The sequence below is a fragment of the Cryptotermes secundus genome, unplaced genomic scaffold, assembly GCF_002891405.2.
Source record: "Cryptotermes secundus unplaced genomic scaffold, Csec_1.0 scaffold2113, whole genome shotgun sequence".
In the NCBI taxonomy this organism is placed as follows: domain Eukaryota; kingdom Metazoa; phylum Arthropoda; class Insecta; order Blattodea; family Kalotermitidae; genus Cryptotermes; species Cryptotermes secundus.
In genome coordinates, this window is record NW_019722980.1 from 194485 (window position 1) to 216015 (window position 21531).

Consider the following 21531-nt stretch of genomic DNA (forward strand, 5'->3'; position numbering starts at 1 on the left):
AATATAAACTTATTATAAAACGAATTATTTCGTAAAATAAGGTTAAAACTATTCAAGTGATAATCTATGAGGGGTAGTCGAGTGTAAACGGGTCAGAACCCAAAACATATTAAAGAACATTTCTTACCTCAAAAGTAATCTCCAAAACTGTTAATACTGTCACGTATTGGGTGTATGACGCGACAAATAGATTCACGTAGGCCTCAAATTAAGCAGAACCTTTATTGTTCGTCCGCTTACACAATCACGAGTACAACTACTATTCACTGTGGCACCTCAGCTGTCTTCTGCGGCGCATGTTCCTAGACTGAAGACTTCTCGTCGAAGCTGGGCTTTTATAACCTTGGCCGCTGCTAGGTAACGAACCCTCTGTTATAGCGGTGGAGACATTGCATTGTAGGTTCCGCGTTCCCTACGCAATGACCCATGTCTCTGTGGGAACGCTACGCGTATTTGTCGTAGCCATGGAGATTCGATGTTCTCGGTACAACGGCTCACTGTTGGGATTACAGTGCCGCTATTGTTACTTCATATGTAACGGTCCATTCTAGCGTTTCCATAGAAGTTACTCCTCTGGTTTGCCGACACGTTACAATACATTTATCCCACTGGGAGATAAGACGGTCAATCCCATCCTTGATAAAGCTTGTGGGCTGTCTACGGAACCACATCTTTACCCAGCCACACACATCTTCATCTGATGCAAACTGATGTCCACAAATGTGTCTCTTCAGGTCAACCATTGGTCCTTTATGACGGTGTCCCATATGCCAGCTGGAACAGCATGGTGGGTCATCCATTTGTGGGCAGCGATCAACTTCTTCCAGGACCCACCATCACCCTGGGTCCATTTTGTTGGCGGTGGCGTAAAGCAAGATATTGGCCCTCCAGTGCTCCGATACTTTTAACCACAGCTTCTTCCTTAGGGACTTCTTGATGCTCTGACTCTGAGCCTCGAAATCTGTGGCCTCCATCATGGCTTCCATCCTTTCTTGATTGGTTCTTATTACAGATCAGCTGAACCACAGCAGACCTCTAACCCACTAACTCGCCAACCAATTCCACACTGACTGACTTTTCACTTGTCCTGCGTTTAACATCTCAGAACGGACTATGCAGAAAACACCGCTTCTGTGTTTCAGTGCATTTGTAATGTTTGTGCCTGTTGACAGAGCCGTTACCTAGCAACGGCTGTTGTATAGTTTCTTATTTCGTGGTGGTTGCCTAGCAATGGGTCCACATGCCACAATATATATAGTAACTTATCTTGAGAATTTATATACGTTTTGGAAGTGGCGATTTTTATACTAGTAAAAAAAATAATTATGGAATTCTTCTGGCTGACTGGCTCCTCCAGAATGTCCTGGCTGTTGTTCGGTGATCCCTGGAGGGAACTGGCTGCTTCCAGCTCAAGGGTCTTGCTGGGCGTCTTCTTGCTCCGCAAGAGTAACTGTCATACTTATATCTTGCTCCTTTATCCTTTTGGCGAAAGCATGGGTGGCTTCTTTACTAATTCAGTGTTCGGGTAGTTCAGCATGGATGCATTGATCCAAGTGGTCAGTGGTTGCGGCAAACTCCTGTGGGTATTCCGTGACAAGTTGGGTCCTTTTCAGTTGGTAGTGGGACACTGCTTCCTAATGGCAGTTACTGTGGTGATCCTTGAGGGCCTCAGTAAACTCTTCGTATGTCACTCTGGTAGGGATACCACGTAGAATGTGGGCAGCCAGCTCATTCAAAGCAGCAATCAGCGACTTTCTTGTGGCATGTCCAGTAGTTATGCTCTGCCACAGTCTCAAATGACTGTTGGAACCACTGCACCTACATACTGGTTCCTGTTCTCCCATAAGATCAGCATATAACTAGGGCTTTGACTTCTGCTAGCAGCGTTTTGAACTCATCCCATGACTTCTGCTAGCTGCATATTGAACTCGTGCTGAGGGGGTTCCTACTGGGGTCCTCGTTTCTATCTCAACCTATGTTCCTTGAATCCTGAGGTCCTTCTTCATGTCCACTATCTCCTCACAGTGGCTTCGGGTCTGTGTATCAAAGGACATTGTTACTGCCTGTAAGCCCAGTTGCACTGAGTTCTCATGGAGGTTGTCCATCCATTAGTTAATGGATGACGGGCATCCTGCACCCAATTTCTGATGGTCTCTTTTAGTTCAGATCAGAATTCTGCAGTGTATTTTCTTTCAAATATTTTTTACTGTCAAGAGATATATACATTTTTTCAATACTAATACCACTACTAAACTTTCATTAAGAAATTTAATTGTAGCTTGAGCAAGTCAAAAAGTATAATCCATAACCCATTATGAAGAACACAGAACTTCCTTCTACCTGCTCTTAAAAAACAAAATTATGGTCATCATGGGTGACTTTAACACCAGAGTTGGCAGTATTACAGTTCACAACAATAGGAATATTACACCTAATGGGGAAAATATCTTGCAGTAGGAATGGGAAGAAATTAATAAGACTTTTTCTCATAATATGAAAATTATTAATAGTTTGCTTCATCACAAAAATAATCATAAATATTTGTGGGCAGCAAAAGGTTAAGAAGTCAGTCATTAATCATATAATATATAATAAAAGAAAACCATGCATGATATTACATACCAAAGTGTGCTGTGGATCTGCATTTGAATCAAGTCATTTAGTTATTTCACCCATTCAAATACTCCCAGGATAGATTCAAAGGAACTTCAAGTAAGAAACAATAGAGAAATATGCTTTACAATAGAGCTATTACTATCAAAGTATAAGATTATGGTTTGGGAGAATTAAACAGACTCAACGTACTGAGAAAAATAACAGAGGAAGAATGGAAAAATATACAAAAGATACTCAGAGAAGAAGTTTAAGAATGAAAAAGAAATGACAGCAAAAGTATTAAGAAAATATAATGGGAATTTTGCTCAGACTTTAAATGAAAGAAGTATTTGATAAAAATTAGACTTATCAGAGGCAGTGGCTAAAAGGGCACACAGAAATACCCCTGTACCTCACCCAGCTGGTTTCAAATTTGGGAATGTTATCACAGGAGACAAACGAAATTACCCAGATTTCTATAAGTCATTTTATTGTCATATTGACACATTCTAATGTGTCAATAATACCACAAGAATATCTAAACTGTACATTAGGTAGGAAATACAAAACCATTGTTTAGACCATGAGTAGCAATGAAATCTTTTGTATAATCTTGGAAAGAGGGCGTTTTCTTATTTAAAAAGCAAAAGTTGCAGTGTTTGAAGTAATAGCATCATAAATGAATGTGTTGTTGACTGGCTTGTACTGGCCTGTGATGAATTTGATGGTTTCTTGTGCTGCACAGCCTCCTGAAAACAAACAACTTTTATTAAAATATTTTTCTTACACTTTCTCATAATATATGGTAGCAGTTCAGAAGTGGTACTAGGATTCTGAAATAAATATGTAGTTTTATGAAAATGTCCTAGAGTGTGTTTCAGCCTACAATTTATATTCCACTCTTACCAAGTAAGCTTGATAATTCAAAGCATAAAATCTGTGAACCCCTTGTATCAGCTAAACAAGAAAAAGAGTATAGGACAAATTTCTGTATCACTTAGATGTCAGAAATACAAACATATTATCCATGAAGTTAAAAATTCTAAGTTACTGTTTCCATCAATATTAATAATATAACATTTGCAGGACGTTTATGGTACCTAGTTCATTCAAAATAAAACTTTAAAAGTACAGGGTGGGGCGCAGAAAATTCCTTTTTTTGAAGGCGAATAAAAGAAAAATTATTGCTGATAGACAAAATTTATGTTTAGCTAATGAAAGAACATACTTTAACGTTTTAAATCATGTAGTTTTAAACAAAATATCTTGAAGGTGGTGGCCACTATTCTCTATGCACTGATGCAACCGTTTTCTGAAGTTCCCCTCTGCACGTTCCAACATGTGCACCGGAATTTGGGCTACTTCCTGCCGAATAACATTCTTCAGCTGAAGCAGGTTTGTGGGGCGATGTTTAAAAACCTCTGCCTTGAGGTATCCCCATAAAAAAATCACAGGGTGTTAGATCAGGTGAGTGCGCTGCCCATGGGATGTCACCTCGAAGCGAGAAGAGCCATGCGGGGAACTTTGCCCTCAAAACTGTCATCGAAGCTTGGACTGTGTGGGCCGTGGCACCATCCTGTTGGAACCAGACATTTCCTAGATGCATTTCTTCAAGAGATGGTTCGAAAAAGTTTTTAATCATGTCCACATACCGCTGTGAATTGACAGTAACTTCATGATTGTCTTCTTCTTCAAAAAAAAGGGCCAATAACTCCAACTCTCGACAACGCACACCATACTGTCACCTTATCACTGTGAAGTGGCCTCTCATGGAGCTCTCTGGGATTGTTACCACTCTAGTAGCGCATATTCTGCTTGTTGACATATCCGGATAGGTGAAAATGTGCCTCATCACTAAAGAAAACAAGTGTGTCAGGGGGTAAAGTTTCCAATAACGTTTCGCACGCCATTATTCGGTTCTGGAAATCACGTGGTGACAATTCTTGCACAACAACCATCTTACAGGGATGGAAATGAAGATGTTCATGAAGAATTCGTCGCATTGAATGACTGGATATGTCTAGGGCGGCTGCATGTTTGCGAGCAGAGCATCTTGGAGATCTCAAAATCGACTGTCCAACTGTCTCCACATTTTCTGGCATCATAATGGTCCGTTGTCGTCCTGATGATTTTTTCACCATACTCCCAGTTGTCCTAAAGTTCTGTACCCACAAAACAATCGATTTCTGGTCAGGAACCGGACCTCTGGGCTTAATTCCAAAGTGAGTATGGAATGCATGCTGCACCGTCACGTAGGAATGGTTGTTCAAAAAATATGCTTCGACAGCAAACGTACGCTGCTCACTCGTCCACCTCATGTTTCCTACTGAGGGGTATTAGACAGAAACTTCCGTGATTGCTGCGTTCGCCGAGCCTATCCCTACTTTTCTCTGACCTCCGCTCCCTTCACTATATGTCTTCACAAAAAGGAAATTTCTGCGCCCCACCCTGTATATAATAACCTGGTACAAATTTCACATAAGCCAAGCACAAGTCCCATATAATACAATAACAAACACAGAAGCAGCTCAATAATCTGAATTTTTGTTAACATATGTTTGCTGAATCATTTTTTGATGCATAATTTAGAAGATACACACTTTCCTGATAATGCTTGCAGTTTCAAATTTGAACTCTCTGTTAATCAACATTAAGAAACTTCAAAATAATGGTATTTTACAGTCATAATGAATTTCAAGAAGGAAATTGTGGCTATGAGATGCTTACCTATGAATGACGATACAGAATGCAATTCTGCTCCGCCATACCGACAGATCTCATGGACATAGTCATCCTTTGCCAAGGGTCCACAACCCCACTCACTCAACAGTTTAGAGATACAGGCCTACAAAAACATTAAATTTGTGTGTTCAAAAGTCTGTTGATACATAAAGCAATTTGTGAATTTCTGAATGAAGTGGATGATGGCTGCAGTGGACATGGCAGTGGTTCCCATGGTCACAGATTCAAATTTCATCTAGGGTATGGATATTTCTGCAGAATGAGGAACTCTGTGAAATGTAGGAGAAACGGAAGAGGTGATATGCCATACCTTCAGCTTCACGATGTCAGGTTCCACCTGGTCTTCGAACTCCCCAGGATACATGTTATATTCAGAGTAAAATCTATCCACTCCACGAAGCATAACGTAGTACACCATTGTGTTCTCAGGATTCTCCAAGTTTCCAGCTGTTAAATTAAGCTTAATTTTAAATGTGTTAGATGAACTCCTTTTAGTGCTCAGTTCTATACACAGAAAAACATTACAAAAATCCAAATGTGTGAACACTGAACTTTATTGATATATTGGGGTTTTGGACTTTATCCATCGTCCTGGTTTTTAAGATAACAAATAAAAACACGACGTTTCGGAAACTGGATCTGTTTCCGTCCTCAGGTCCAGTGATTGAGGCTAGCTCTTTCTAAGGGACCCAACAGAATAGGTGTTTTCCTTCACCTGAGGACGGAAACAGATCCAGTTTCCGAAACATCGTGTTTTTATTTGTTATCTTAAAAACCAGGACGATGGATAAAGTCCAAAAACCCAATATATCAGTGTGTTATACACCATCATCAGAATCCTGAACTTTATGTTCATGTGGCTTTAATCTTCCACCTTTTTGTGAATACCCTTGCTTTCATTGGTCTAGATCAGCGTTGGCCAACCTAATACATCTCGAGGGCCAAATTTAGTTTATAGAACACCATCAGGGGCCAGATACAGTGTTTCTTTCAGAAGAGTGGTCAGGGAGTATTGCCCCCCAAACTGAATCAGTCACAACCCGTACAAAAACAGTGCATTTAAACCTATGTATTTAAATTTTACGTTGCACCAATAATATTAAGCCGATATTGAAAATTTCACCAATCGATTTTATTGCCTTCTATCACTTCTACCCCCAGAGCATTTTTTCTTAAAGAAACACTGGCCAGATCATGTCTTATGTTTAGTTTTATATATGCCGGGGGAAAATGCAATTATAATTTAAGAAAGAAAAATAAAATGCCTTGAAATGTGCAATTACTTACCATAAAACAGCACAAATTCCTCTTTCAGCAGGGATGAGCACAAAAGACTTTCAATCATAGTTTTTATGGTCTAATGATTATACCTAAATCCTCATATACACACTGTTTTAATGAGAGCACTGTGGTTTCATAAAACTGGAAACCAATGATATAAAATCCACTTCTAATTGTGAGGTTGCCACTCGAAGAATATGTGATAACACGACATCTGAAAGTCTGTTCCTGTTCTTAGACTTTACATGCTTCAGCGATGAAAACGCTGTCTCGCATATGTAAGTACTTGCAAAAACAGAGCAAAGTTTGAGAGCCCAATTTCGTAACAGTGGGTAACGTTCTGGTGAAAGCAGTTTCCAAAAGTCAATTCCAGTAACCTGAGATGTGTTTAAGGATGGGTCACATTGAAGTTCACAAAGCTCTAATTGCAGATGACCTGGCTGAGATTCTATATCACAATGTATAGGATTACTGAATAAAGAAATATCAGGTCGAAAGCTTTCAAAATCGTTAAATCGTCGGTCGAACTCTGAAGACAAATCTTCAATAATTTCAGTGTAGTCCCTAAACTCCAAGCCTTCTTCTTCTTCTGAGAGTTTCCGACAGCAAGGGAAATGTAGAAGGTTATTTTTGTCCAATGCAGACTTAAATAAATGTAGCTTTTTACGGAAACTGTCAACAAAGCCAACCATCTGACATATTGTCTGCTTCTTGCCTTGCAATTGCAGATTCAGGACATTCAAGTGTTGAGTGATATCAGTGAGAAAGGCCAAGTTTCTCAAGAATTCGACGTCTTCGAGATCATTCTGCAGTTCAGCAGAATTCGTAACCTCTTCTCTTAGGAATGTTGCTATTTCATGACGGAGTTCAAAGAACCGTACCAGACATTTCCCACGGCTTAACCATCTTACTTCAGTGTGCAGAAGCAGGTCCCCGTAAGCAGAATCCATTTCTTCCAAGAGGGTCAGAAATTTTCTGTGAGTGAGTGATCGATTTCCTCCTCTGATCAAATTAGTAATTTTTGTGACAGTAGCCATGGTGGTAGACAGTTTAATTGATTTGGCACATAGAGCCTCCTGATGTATAATACAATGCAAGGTAGGTACAGTAATTTGATTCTGTCTTAAAAATCCAACAAAACCGCTTATTGTCCCTGTCATTGATTTAGCGCCATCTGTTACTATGGAGGACAATTTTTCAAAACCACCGAATTCCTCCACTGCACTCTTAACAGCGTTAAAAATATCGACACCTCTAGTTGTGCTGTGTAAAGAGCACACTTTTAACAACTCTTCGAAAATTGTAAAATCTTCCTTAATTGCACGAACAAATATCAGCAACTGATTAGTATCCGAAACATCTGTGCTTTCGTCGAGAGCAATTGAGAAATAGGAACAATTAGCGATAATGTCTTTCACATTATTAGATATCTGGTTGCTAATATCTTCCAGCCTCCTAGTAACAGTCTGTTTTGAAAGGGGCACTGTTTGAAATTTGTTTCCTACCTTATTTTCATTGAAAGCTTCTGCCATCTTTATCGCACAGTTCTTAATTAATTCACCATCACTTAACGCTTTTTTAGCTTTCATTAATTCATATGTCACGAAATAAGAAGCCAGCAAAGCTTCTTCTTGTTGTTTTGTTTCATTGGTAAAAAGAGATTTCTGCTGGAAAAGTTTTTTCTTTAACTGATCGCAGACTACTTTCCTTGATTCACAAGAGTGTTTTCCGAACTTCTGTTTATGATTTGTCATGTAATGCCTCTTTAGGTTGTACTCCTTTAAAACTGCTAGCACTTGAAAACATACTAAACACTGTGGCTTGTGGTCTTTATTTAATATAAAAAAATAGTCATGTTCCCACTCAGATTTGAACGCCCTATTTTCGCTATCAACTTTTCTCAATTTACTATTTGACATGCTGTATCACTCACAATAACTTCAAACACAATTTTAATTTAAAAACAGTTCTACACTCACACTCCGTAATCACACTTCACTTTCTAAAATCGCACTAACTGGGAGACATTTCTGCTAAAACTGGCACTTAACAAAGGCCAGGATGCCGAGAGAAACGGTAAACATCCCATCGCCGCGAGCAAGCTGGGAATGGTTATTATTTTGAAGGTGTCATAAATCCTTCACCACTACGGTCTTCCCTTCAGTGTCATCTCCCTACAGAAGTAGGGTTGGGGAACTTTGAATTTCCATGACATGAACACAGTTATTAGAAAACCGTTTGAACTGTCCAACTCAGTAAGAACGTATACAGTCAATTGCAAAATGCTGTAAGCTAATGAAACGTCCTATTAAAAACTGAATTCTATGCCAATACAGCTGTGAAGTTAAGATTTTTGAAAATAAACCTGAGACTTGGCAGGGGGCTGGAGTAAATCAAGTCGCGGGCCGCCAGTTGGCCATCGCTGGTCTAGATCAAGCCTCTTCTCACTGTAGATCTGAAATAAATTTGGTTTTACTATGATACAAACACATATGTACAATATATGGATGTGTGTGTGAAATTTGTATATTGCTAGTTTTTTTTTAATTTCCCATGAGAAAACACTTATTAAGGCTTAGTTGATAAAAACAAGGGAATAAATTAATGAAGATACTTATGTATTATATTCACTGTGAAACTCCTAACTCTGCTGTTTCCATTATTCACTACTCACCAATATTCTGAGCATTAAGTGTTTTGGGGTCATACTCATCAGCTATAGAGGTGCCCCTGACCAGATAAAGGCTGCTGGCATATTTACAGAACAGTTTCACTTCTTTCTCTGTGATGGTGTCAGGGGGTTGGTTCAATTGATGCAGCAGTTGCTGTACACATCTGAACACAACCTCAGAATCTTTTGCTGCCTGATTGTGGTATCTGGAATGAAGTGACATGACATGCCACATTTCATGTTATGTGTGTCTGACATCAGTGTAAATATGAGATTCATTATTATTTACCCATAGTTTCATATGGAGATGAAACTTGATCTCTCATCCTAAGAGATGAGAAAATTAAGGGTATTTAAGAATAGAGTGCTGGAAGAGAATACTTAGTCCTAAGAGAAGTAACAAGAGGATGTTGGAAAAGTACATAATGAAGAGCTTTATAATTTGTACATGTCATCAAATATTATGATGTTCAAACCAAGGAGAATGTTATGGGTAGAATATACAGAACATATGGAAAGATAAGAAATGTGTATAAAATTATGCTCAGAAAACCTGAAAGGAAGAGATTCCTTGGGAGGCTTACTTGGAGAACGGAAACATGGTAATGGTTTTTCAGCTTCCAAAAAGGGCAGGGAATTCCTTGACTAGCTTACAGAATATCAGCTTCTCAAGGAGGACTCTGCTCCAGTAATTTAAACTGAGATATTCATAAATGGAATGTTCATAGCTCAGGATGAACATACCCAAATTCTTTACAAAAGCAGAAATACGAGGGAGAGTCAGTAAATAAGTCACAAATGGAAGTAAAACAGCCATAATAGTTATAATAGGTTTTCTGTGTGTATCACTAGGTAGCAGCACAGTCCAGCTTCATGACAGTCTAGGCAGCAGACGTGCATGCACATGTTCAGAGGCTGGTTTCAGTAGTCAAAATGGCGACTGTGCTAGAAAAGAGTATTACTGAAGAGCAGCATTCTGTCATACGTTCTTTGTGGGCAAAAGAACTCGATGCAAAGGATAATCACAAAGAAATGTTTCCTGTTTGTGGTTGGAAGTATTAGTCACATAAAGTGGTTCACAACAGGATTGAGAAATTCTCTCAAGGATATTCGGAAGTCGCAGAGGACGCCCAAGCAGGCCTCCCTGTTAAGATCGGGAGAGAAGCAACTGTGCAGCAGGTGGATAATGATAGTGTAGAAACTGGACTAGGGTGTTCCAATGGTTTAGCATACAGCATAATGTATGATCATTTGAAGTTTCAGGATGCAATTCACAGAAAACATTCTGGCCAACTGGCAAGAGGGATATGGCTTCATCGTGACAACACCAGACCCCATACAGCCTGAGCAACCCAGGAGAGAATTCAAGAACTACAGTAGGAACTTCTTGAACACTCACCTTACAGCCCATATTTTGCCCATTGTGACTTTCATCTGCTTGGTCTGCTGAGAAACCACCTTGGTAGCAGATGTTTTGCTGATGATAAAGAGGTTGAAATGGAATTGTGGAAGTGGCTGAGACAACAATCAAAATACTTCTATTCTTGTGGGTTTTGATGCATTGGTAAAGCAATGGGACAAATGTATCAATGTTGCTGGAGGAAATGTTGAGAAATAATGCTTTTTTCAGGTTTGAATATCATGTTTTATGTTTTATATCCATTTGTGAACTATTTACTGACTCTCCCTCATAAACTGATGCTGGCAGCACAGAACTCTAAATGGAAGAGAGACTCTTTTTATTACTGTCCTGTTAACTAACATGAGATTAGGTTCAGTACTTACATTTGCTGCAGTGCAATGTACTTCCCCGTTTCTGCAGTCATGTCAGGGATAGAGCCACAGAGTGGCAAACACCCTTCACCTTCATTTTCCACAAAGTCTCGCACTGCTTTTGCCATTATCCAAAAGGGTTTGCTCTGGACAAATGAGGAAACAGATACTTCAGATTTTGGTCTTCTGGGTTGTAACATGGTGTTGTCTTGTAGGTGGGTACCAAAGTTCTGAAGTGTGTAGGTTAAGGAACTGGCTCAGTTATAAAGCAGAAGATCAATGAACGATCACTGTCATGAAAACATCAAAACCAGCACTTAACAGGCTGCTCTGGAAAGAACTTCCAAGTGAAGTTTTCTATTTAAATGCTTTCATTTGTACATACACGTATTAACAGAAACTAGTAATTATACAAACCAGTGACCTGTTCCAGTGTGTAATAACTATTACGACAGATTCCACCAACTGACATTTGTCAGAAATAACTGGCACAGCAGAGATAACTGAAGCAGCTTGTTAGACACCGGTAAGGTGTAGTAGAGGCCGCTCCATGGCACCTACTAAATACCATTAAATCATGACTAATATATTTTGTGCAACTGCCATGTTAGATTGTAACAGGTTCAGATGATGGTGTATAACACTCACGCTTACTGGGTTTTTGGACTCTGTCCATCATCCAGTTTTCTAAAAACAAAAGAACGCAACATTTTGGAAATTGAATCTGTTTCTGTCCTCAGGAAAGGGGTGGAATACACCTACTCTGTTGGATTCGTTAGAAGGAACTAACCTCAGTCACTGAAATGGACTGTGTTGTTTCTGTTCTTCCATTTAAATCTGAGTTAGAAATATATACTGCTTTACTTTGCAAGAACTTACAAAACACAGTTTCCTGACATTTTCTTCAGTTATACAAGAAAGGTAGTCAGGCCAAAAAAAAATTATTGCTGTTCTCAAAGGTACACAGAGCACTTGCAGACTTTACAGTCAACATCCTAGGTTTGTTTGTTAATGAGCCACAGTGGTCACACATGACTGTCAATATATACAACAACAAATGTGACTCTGTAACTTTTAAACATATACTTAAATCAATCTGACATCATTTTATTTCCTCTATATCAGGTATAAGAGTTATATCACACTGAGTTGGTCACCAGTCCCATTTGTAACAGAAAGGCATGCCATATGAGGTGAGACTGGCATGGAGTTGAGAGAAACTCTGACACCCCCAGTACAAACGGTATTAATCTGGTTTATTTGTTCTTGAAGATTGATATTTTCTTTATGAATAAATCATCAAGACCATTTCTGTGCAACCATAACCTGTACCTTAGATGTTAGATTAATACAACTGTCATCATCCAGAATATCCCTCACATGTGATGGTACCAATGTTGATTTTATGCTGCTTGTAACTGCTTTCATTGCTTCTTCAAAATTTTCTTCATCTTCTGGATTTCCATGTTCATCAACATATATACCTATTGCACAAATGTTGAAAGAACAGATTAAAATGTCTACTGAAATTTCACATGTAAGATATATGTACAATATTTTCATGGGAAAATCTTGAGGAAAGATATCACACAACAGACATAATACAGAAGTGAGGATAATATAAAAATGTATCTTAGAGAAACAGGATGAAAAATAGGTTTATCTGGCTCAGAATAAAGTCTGGTGACAAGCTTCTGAGGAACAAGGTTATAAACCTTAAGGTTCAATAAAAGCGTGGAAATATCTTTATTAGTAGAGTAAATATAAACTGTACTAGGGAGATTCTGTACCATGGTGTTAGTGTTCCATATTACGAGCAGTTTAGGAGAATCTGTACTCTTGAGTATAGGAACTCTGTATGGATAATACAGAGATGTATTTTTCTGTTCTGTCTTGGTCATTTGAAAACTGTACGAACAGTATTCCAGGAGTTATTTTCAAAATTTGAATTTACACTTATATATCTTCAAAATCTTAGTGCAGAGGTACCATTGGTGTCACAGTACAAGGCTAAAAATTTGCAAAACATACCCTTTCGAATTGTGGATTTGAAATCTTCCTTTTCTTTGTAATTTTTTGGAAGCTGTCCATTGTGTTCAGCCTTCCACTGCTGCAGATATTTATACAAAATTATGAGGTATGGTACATGAGCATGATCCTTGTACTCCATGGCTTCCAAATCTATGGAGTCAACATACTTCTTGAGGCTCGGAAATGGTCTGTCAAGACGCAAGTCAGGTATTTGATTATCTGGATGAGTTTCAATTACTGTATGCTCTGCCACCTGCACTCTGATGTAACCGATGAAACCGTAACTGCGGCACACAATGAATGGGATTTGCAGATCCCACAACTTCTTGGAAAGAGGGATTAAAGTTCTGTAATAAAAACATGTTAATATTTTAACAGCTGGGATGTCATGGTTGATGCTCTAACATTCTTCCTATATTAACAAACTGACATGCTTAATGACATACATGGTATTATTGAGTTATATGTATTCGTCATGAAGCATAACTAATTTTTTGTTTCTGAGGGTCCTAATTTGATACAACATTATGTTTTCTTTTGTACAGTAAGGAACTGAAGGTAACACAAATAATGACATGTACATTTTAGCATGACATAAAAATAATTCCATTAACAATCTACTTCACTTAACCTGGTATCACTGCGTTCAACAGAAGCCGGCTCATACACTTTAAGTGTGAATAATATAAACCATCATCCTCCATCCTACTATCCTCCAGTTCTTCCCAACCACAGTCTTAAAATACAAATGTGTGAATTGTTATATGAAGTTTTATAAGAACAACAGGTTAATGCAGTCTTAGAAACGTGAGTTTCATTTACTTACATCATCTGTCTGCTGTATCTCCGTGTGTGTATATATATGCACATGTGCACCAGTACATGATGCTATGCAAATTTAACAAAAAAAACAGGTAGAGGGCTGGGTGATAGAAGGAGGTTCAGTAACACTTTTGATAGCATACAATCAATATTATACTAATGAGTATCAAAATCCATACAAATATTATTATACAAATTATACAAATAGTGTAACCCACACTTCACACATCCCTATTAATATTTACTAACAAACAATTTTCTCTTAGGTGAATACTTGGCAAGGAATGCCACAAAAGATGCCCTTAAATAATGTGGGCCTTAAAATGAACTAAAGTGAACAAAATTCACACATATAATACAAGCACTGAGTCAGGATAGCACAGTCGGTATAGCGACTAGCTAGGGGATGGACGACTGAGGGATCGGAGTTCGAGTCTCGGTAGGGTCAAGAATTTCCTCTTCTCTGCTTCTTCCAGACTGGCCCTGGGGTCCACCCAACCTCCTATCCAATAGGTACCGGGGGCTCTTTTCCTGGGGGTGAAGCGGCAGGGGCATGAAGCTGACCACTCAACTCCAGCTAGTGCTGAGGTCAAGAAAATGNCGACTAGCTAGGGGATGGACGACTGAGGGATCGGAGTTCGAGTCTCGGTAGGGTCAAGAATTTCCTCTTCTCTGCTTCTTCCAGACTGGCCCTGGGGTCCACCCAACCTCCTATCCAATAGGTACCGGGGGCTCTTTTCCTGGGGGTGAAGCGGCAGGGGCATGAAGCTGACCACTCAACTCCAGCTAGTGCTGAGGTCAAGAAAATGTGGATTTATACATCCACTCCCCCATACACCTTCATGGCATAGTGTTTAATTAGTTAAGCACAGGGACAACTTTATCTTTTATAATATAAGCGTCAATATAAGTAATATTTCAAGTTATATCAAAATCTGTCAAAGGATTTAAAGAAATACTATAAACCTGCCATACAAAATTTGGCCACTCTTCTAGAAATGGACACACATATAGAAAATAATATGTCCATACTGTAGGATTCTGGGTCATGACAGTGTAGTCTGGTTGGTGGATATCACCAATCCATCAGAACATAATGGCTTCATCTTCTGTGTACCTGGTGCTATAACCCAGAATGCCTCAATAAAACTTTTCACTGAAATATTAATAATGACCTTAATAAATGAGTTTCATGTTTGTTAATACATCCAAAAATTGATAATGTAAGAGTGGCACTCACCTTTCAATCAGTGATGTTCCGATGACAACTGTGAAATTATTGAAGAAGTCGGGGCTGTTTTCCAGCAGCTGGTCTATGTTCTCATCAACATAGTCACCTCGAACATCAGGGTTCAGCTCCAAAAGCAACTGAGTAGCAACCTGGGCTCGAGACTTGCCACAGCTCTCTGCATCCAGGAAGAAACTGTCAGAGGTGAGAGGAATTAAATCATTAAAGCTGAAACCAATGACATTAAGAAAATAAACTTGTGTAAAATTAGGAAAACTTAATACAAATATTACGTTTTTGGACATTGTCCATTATCCTGCCTTTATCTAAAAACACTGTCCTGTTTATTTTTCAAAACACAATGTTTCAGACTGGATTCTGCCTCCATCTTCAGGTAAAACCTACTCAGTTGGGCCCAATTGATACAGCTAGTCCCTACCAGACCTTTAAAGAGCTTCTGATTGCAGCCATGATGTAGAGTTGATCTGATCGATTTGTTGATCTCCAGAAAAAAAAAAGATTCCAGACTGCTGATTTGTTTGTTAAGTGCAGCTTTTTTAAAACAGTGGAACTGGATCCTATCTCTTAGCAGAGCCTTGCTGGCTCATAAAGTTATCTTAGAAGAGTGATGATTGTGATCTGGAGCTTTCAATATGAGGCCTTCGGGAACAATATCATGAGTCCTGCATTTCATCAGAAAAGTGAGATGGTTGGAAGTCTTAGACTGCTGGATGTTCAGTCATTCAAATTTTCTAAAATTTGGACATATATCAGGTCCATACTGGTTATGTAAACAACATCTAAAAGTTTGTGACAATGGTACATCAGTACAAATATTATGTTTTTGGACATTATCCATCATCCTGGCTTTATCTAAAGACACTGGATATAAGGACTAACTCTATCAATTTGGCTCAACTGAGTAGGTTTTACCTGAAGGCAGAGACAAAATCCAGTCTCCAAAACGTTGTGTTTTGAAAAATAAAGAGGATGGTGTTTTTAGATAAAGACAGGACAATGGATAATGTTCAAAAACATAATATTTGTACTGATGTATCATCATCACAAGCTTTTAAATCTTATTAGGAAAACTTGTTTATAACATAATAAGCTATGGCTACCTCATGTTCACAGTTCCTGATGTCTTAGCTGGGTACAAAATGTATTTTCACTTATCAGAGGAAACTGGGAACAGGTAACAAAGCTACCAGCAGGTATAGGATGTGGTCTGTAACTTCTAAGGCACTATTCCTTTCAGCATAATCAGAAAAAGAGGAACTGACTTTAATGAAAGTCCATGTAATATACCTATTCTACTTTGCGCTGATGCTCATATCACAGATGTGCACTTTAAATCGGATTTTAATAGTGCCAGTTTCGCAGCAAATTTTTGTTATATACCTGAGAATTCCCAAACTAAAAATACACCGTTGTTTTAACTAACTTGCATCCAGTATCTTCTTCTGTTACTTTCTTCCCATCAACTATCGTGAAGGCACCAATTCCTGGTAATACAAGTGACTTCAGTATTTCTGTTCCTATACCAGTCGCGTTGATAAGACATACTTGGGCTGACTCTAATGCTGATTGCCCATGGTCCCCCCAGAGTCTGAAAAATGCAATCATGGTCATTAATGACAAAATAGACATGTTTCCTTACCTAACCTCACATAACCTTATCGAATACAATATATTATCTTCACCTACACTACATATTTAAATCTGTGATATTAAAGATACGTTAACAAATAACAAAATGTACAAACCTAAGCTGTCTATCATACTTCTTGCTCTTTTCAGACTGCTCTGGTGATTTCGGTGCAGGAGACGACATTGTTTAGAACAATTGAACATCTTCTATCAACGACTGTAAAGCGGGTAGATTCCAAATGCCGACGGTAGCAGACAACACAAAATGCAAAATGAAGAAACGATGAAATAATTGACACTTTCCCTAAAAGGAGGAGCGATTTTTGGAGTATAATAAGAGTGACAATATAATTAAACAAGCAAGGATATATATCAGTATGTCGTAACAATTCTTGCGCGCTCGTTCACGTTTGTTTAATGATCTCTGAATGCATAACATGACTTACGAAAAAACATATTGTGCATATAATATGTATTTGTTTTTCCTATACTTCTAGCGTTTTGAAACTCATTCTCTTCGATAAATATGTAGTGAACTACTTTCGAGATGCGTATAGAAATGCATGCATATCTTCATGCAGAAAGTGTCCGTTATTGTTGCTCAATTTTAATAAAAATCTGCTGTGCAGCCAAATTTTGGCCAAATTTTCCAATATCAAATGTCACGAAAACCAGTTCAGCACTTTAAAACATGTTGTATGAGGACGGACACACAGACACAGCAAAGATAGCTGACCCATTTTTGCAACTTTTCGTTGCTAACGCGCCAAATGTGAAGAGGAGTTCACTACATGCTCTTGTCTTACACGTTTTTGCGGGGCACTCAGTATTTATCGCCACAATTTCGTCGGCTTATTTTTACGCAAGGATCCAGGTGAATACGATGTATTTTATAAAATTCAGTCATCAAAGAACATTCCGTACATGTATGAGCTTACATATTTCGTACTAAAGGATCGCTCGAAATCGCTCGAAATTCCTAGCACTAAACTCAATGACTCGAGGCAAACAACCATTCCAAGCGCATACCTGTTCGTTACAGCACGTTAAACAGCATTTTTTTTCAGTGATTAAGCATCTCAGCTCCTCTCGCCTAGTCTGTCGTAGAGGATTCGAAAGACGACGTGAAGAAGAGAAAATTCTTCACCCTATCGGGACTCGAACTCCATCCCTCAGTCATCCAGCCTGTAGCCAGTCGCTTTACCGACTACGCTATATAGTATATTTAAAAAAACGAAGAAATATTTTATACTTTACCTACCTAACTACCTACCACTCGGCGCTGCAGCCCTGGATGAACCTTGGCCTCCTCTACAACCAGTCTCCAATGCTCTATTTCATACTGTAGTTTTCTCGATTAAGGGAGGAATCAGTAGGTCTATATTCGCTTGAAATGTTACCCACCTATCAGACTATGTTGTGTCATAGCCTAGAAGACCATAATATGAAACAACTGGATGGTTTCCTTACAGATCACGAGCAGCTGGCTTCACTGCATGACACCCTACTTAATTCTATGAAGATTAACTTTGTCGAATATCCTCGTCTCTAAAACGATGAAGTTGGCTCATGACGATAAGTATCTCGTGTCAGGAATGTCTTTTTTGTGTAACATAAACATATATACGGAAATTAAATAAAATATAATTCTAACGTCAATCTAATTCAGAAGAAATTAAGAAGTGTGCTTCCCGATATTGTGTGCGTCTCTGAGTATGTATAAAGTATTATCAGCATCTATGGGTGTTTGGGCCTCTATAAAATACAATTTAGAAATGCATCCCACTATCTCTGATAAAGTTAATATATACGTTTACACACATCTCTGATAATCTGAGAAGATTTTTCCAAAATAGATGATCGGTCATGAAGTAAGCAGAGTGAAACAACGCATATTGCTGCAACTCGTGTCGGCAGTAAAGATGATATCTGTGACGAAGTCACCGCACACTGATACAACAAAAGAGTGTTATTAGTGATATTGTGTCAAATAATATATAAAAGTATTGATAGATATTTACTTTAGAGCTAAAACTAGACAAAATTTCAAATTCGGTTATCTGAAGAGTCTGCATCTCATGTAAACTGTAATTTTATTGCATCGTCCATTGTATTTTGAATACATAGCATGGTGAGTATCACACACTCATACAGCTAGGGCGATAGCAGACTGAACTACTTTCTTAACCCGCATTTCTTTCTTTATAAGCAAAGACAGGAATATGGTTATTAGAGTTGTAATAACCCGTATGTGTCCACTTTCTAACGATTTTTGAATCGATGGATATATTTTTATTATACTGAGTATAAGCAATTTCCTATTTAGTGTCACCTAACATTCGTACGCCTTTATTTCCTGCCGTCGTAATAGAAATATGACGACAGTGGAAATTTCTAGGGGGATATGTTTCTCAAATGTTATATGACGTGTCAGAGATACCGAACAAACTATGTGCTTTCTAATTTCGTAAACATTCGTATCAGCTGAAGAAACAGTTCATCAGTTGAAGAAAGCAGTTTTATAGGATGTGGCGCCGTGTAGATATTGTGTTAACTGACGTTTCAGAGGAACGTATCGCCTCTATCTTCAGGGTAGAAGAAAAAAGAAGAAAATCCGCGTGCGAGGAACCAACGCGAGCAGGTGCTCACAGTCTTTCATAGCCACCGCCGTGAAAACCTCAGATTTTACAATTCATCAGTTGCTTGATAAAAATATCAGGCGGACGGGCATGCGGACATGACAGTACCGCCAACTTGCGTGCCCATGTATAAAAGTGGCGGTAGGCTGAAAGAATCTGTACTATTGACCTTGGTTTTATAAATATTAAGATAAGACGTTGAAATTATAGATAACTTAATGGTTATTTATTTCTCTGAAGACAGAACAAGTGTTAATAATAATAATAATTATAATAATAATAATAATAATAATAATAATAACAATAATAACAACATAGCCTTGACGTTTTCAAAGTACTATTCCAGCCCTGGCCTGCAGGAACTGAAGGAAAAATCCTGAAGTATGGCATACAGTGCGATAGTTGAGCTTCGAACTCCGCTCCTGAATGCGACGCAAAGGTGTTAACCACTACACTGCAACGCCCACGAAGACGGCGTGATCGTAGGGACAAAACTCTCAGAGTAGAAGAGGCAAATCAAAATTTATGCTTCCCCGTAAGTCATGTTTGTTCGTCTGTCTGCATACTTTATCTCCAGAACTGATATTCTGACGGGCCTTAATGAGGTTTAACGCTAAAGTTGCTAAAAATATTGAAAGAGATTCGTATCGGTCTAATATAAAAATAAGTAATCTACACGTGAGTAGGCCTAAGATCAAACAAAGTTCGTCAATGCTTTAAAAATGACTTAACTTACAAATAGGCCTCGCCATAGCTCAAGCGGTTAGTCGCTGGCTTCCCACCGCGGCGGCCCGAGTTCGATCCCAGGTCTGGACAAGTGGGATTTGTGGTGGACAAAGTGGCGCTGGGGCAGGTTTTCTCCGAGTACTTCGGTTTCCCCTGCCAATCTTCATTCCACCAATTGCTCCACAAACCCTCACCTGTCATCTGGGGCTGGTACAATAGGCACGAAGTGGACGCAGTACAAGGGGCTTAGTCCCACCCCTCTAGCAATAAAAAAATCTTACAAATAAGTATTATAGTATAACGGATAGAGTTCCAATAAGATCTATTATTTATTAGCTCTCACAGATGATTATGTTGTGCTTGTGTACCACAAGGAGTATTGCTTCTCTCCCGGTATGATTTCATTCTAGATATTTCTCTGGTGTTAAGCCTCAAATTATAATTTGAGCTATCATAATTATGATAGCTTCAATATCTCTTAGCTCTCACAGATGGATTATGTTGTGCTTGTTTTATGAACCCCTTCTGAAACTGGCATAGTTGTCCGGAGATAGGGGCTAGCTCTGTCTATTGGACCCAACTGAGTAGGTTTTACCTGAAGACGGGGACAGATTCCAGTTCCCGAAACGTTGTGTTTTTTAATAGAAACTAGACGGTTTTTTTTAGAACAGACAAGATGATGGATAATGTCCAGCAACATATTAATTGTAACAATTTACCATCATCACAAACTTGTAGATCTTATTTATCTATTATTTATATTTGAAATATTTTTTGATATTACATATATTTAACAAAATACAAGAATAAGTATTACATGATTATAATTAGTCGCTTTTCCCTTGACTCGACAGTCCTTTTAGAACGTCGGCCTCCTTTATGCCAGATGCCCACTCTTTTCTCGTTTGGCATCAGTCGTTAGTTTCTTGACAAATATTATTTTAGGATGAGAGGTTGTTAGCTTCACATACAATTCCCAGCCTGGAGAACCAGAGGTTATCTTCAATCTGGCCCCTAGCTTTCCTCCTATCTAGCATGGGTGACCCTATCAGAAGCTTACTCTCCCACTAGCATATCTCTCCAGGTAATCAGGACACCCTGATCTCCCCACTACATTAAGGTACTAGACCATTGGAATGAATTTATTTTTATGCAGAGAATGAATGTCGCAGACAGAATTATCAAGAAATTTCTTGATAGGAGTGAAGAGCCTGATTATCAAGAAGAAGAACCGGACAAACCAGATAAGAAATGGGCCTCGACTATAACCCGGTTACTAGTCCAGCTAGGCCCACCGGTAGGGGATCGGCTGTCCCTGCCAGTGAATGGCAGTGGGTGGCTCTAGGCTTTCCACTGTCAGCAATCCAAGAGAT

At 38.7% G+C, this 21531-nt stretch overlaps 1 protein-coding gene across 1 annotated transcript; it reads right to left on the minus strand.

The window, feature by feature from the left end:
* Positions 1-634: 634 nt before the first annotated feature.
* LOC111861579 (NEDD8-activating enzyme E1 regulatory subunit) lies at positions 635-17099 on the minus strand. Its single transcript, XM_023846250.2, has 10 exons — positions 16910-17099; positions 16588-16752; positions 15156-15338; positions 13094-13440; positions 12395-12546; positions 11075-11208; positions 9293-9495; positions 5648-5784; positions 5323-5440; positions 635-3344 (listed from the first exon to the last, which is right to left on the minus strand). Exons 1-10 carry the CDS (start codon positions 16975-16977, stop codon positions 3232-3234), a joined length of 1620 nt encoding a protein of 539 aa, XP_023702018.1. The 5' UTR covers positions 16978-17099; the 3' UTR covers positions 635-3231.
* Positions 17100-21531: the final 4432 nt, after the last annotated feature.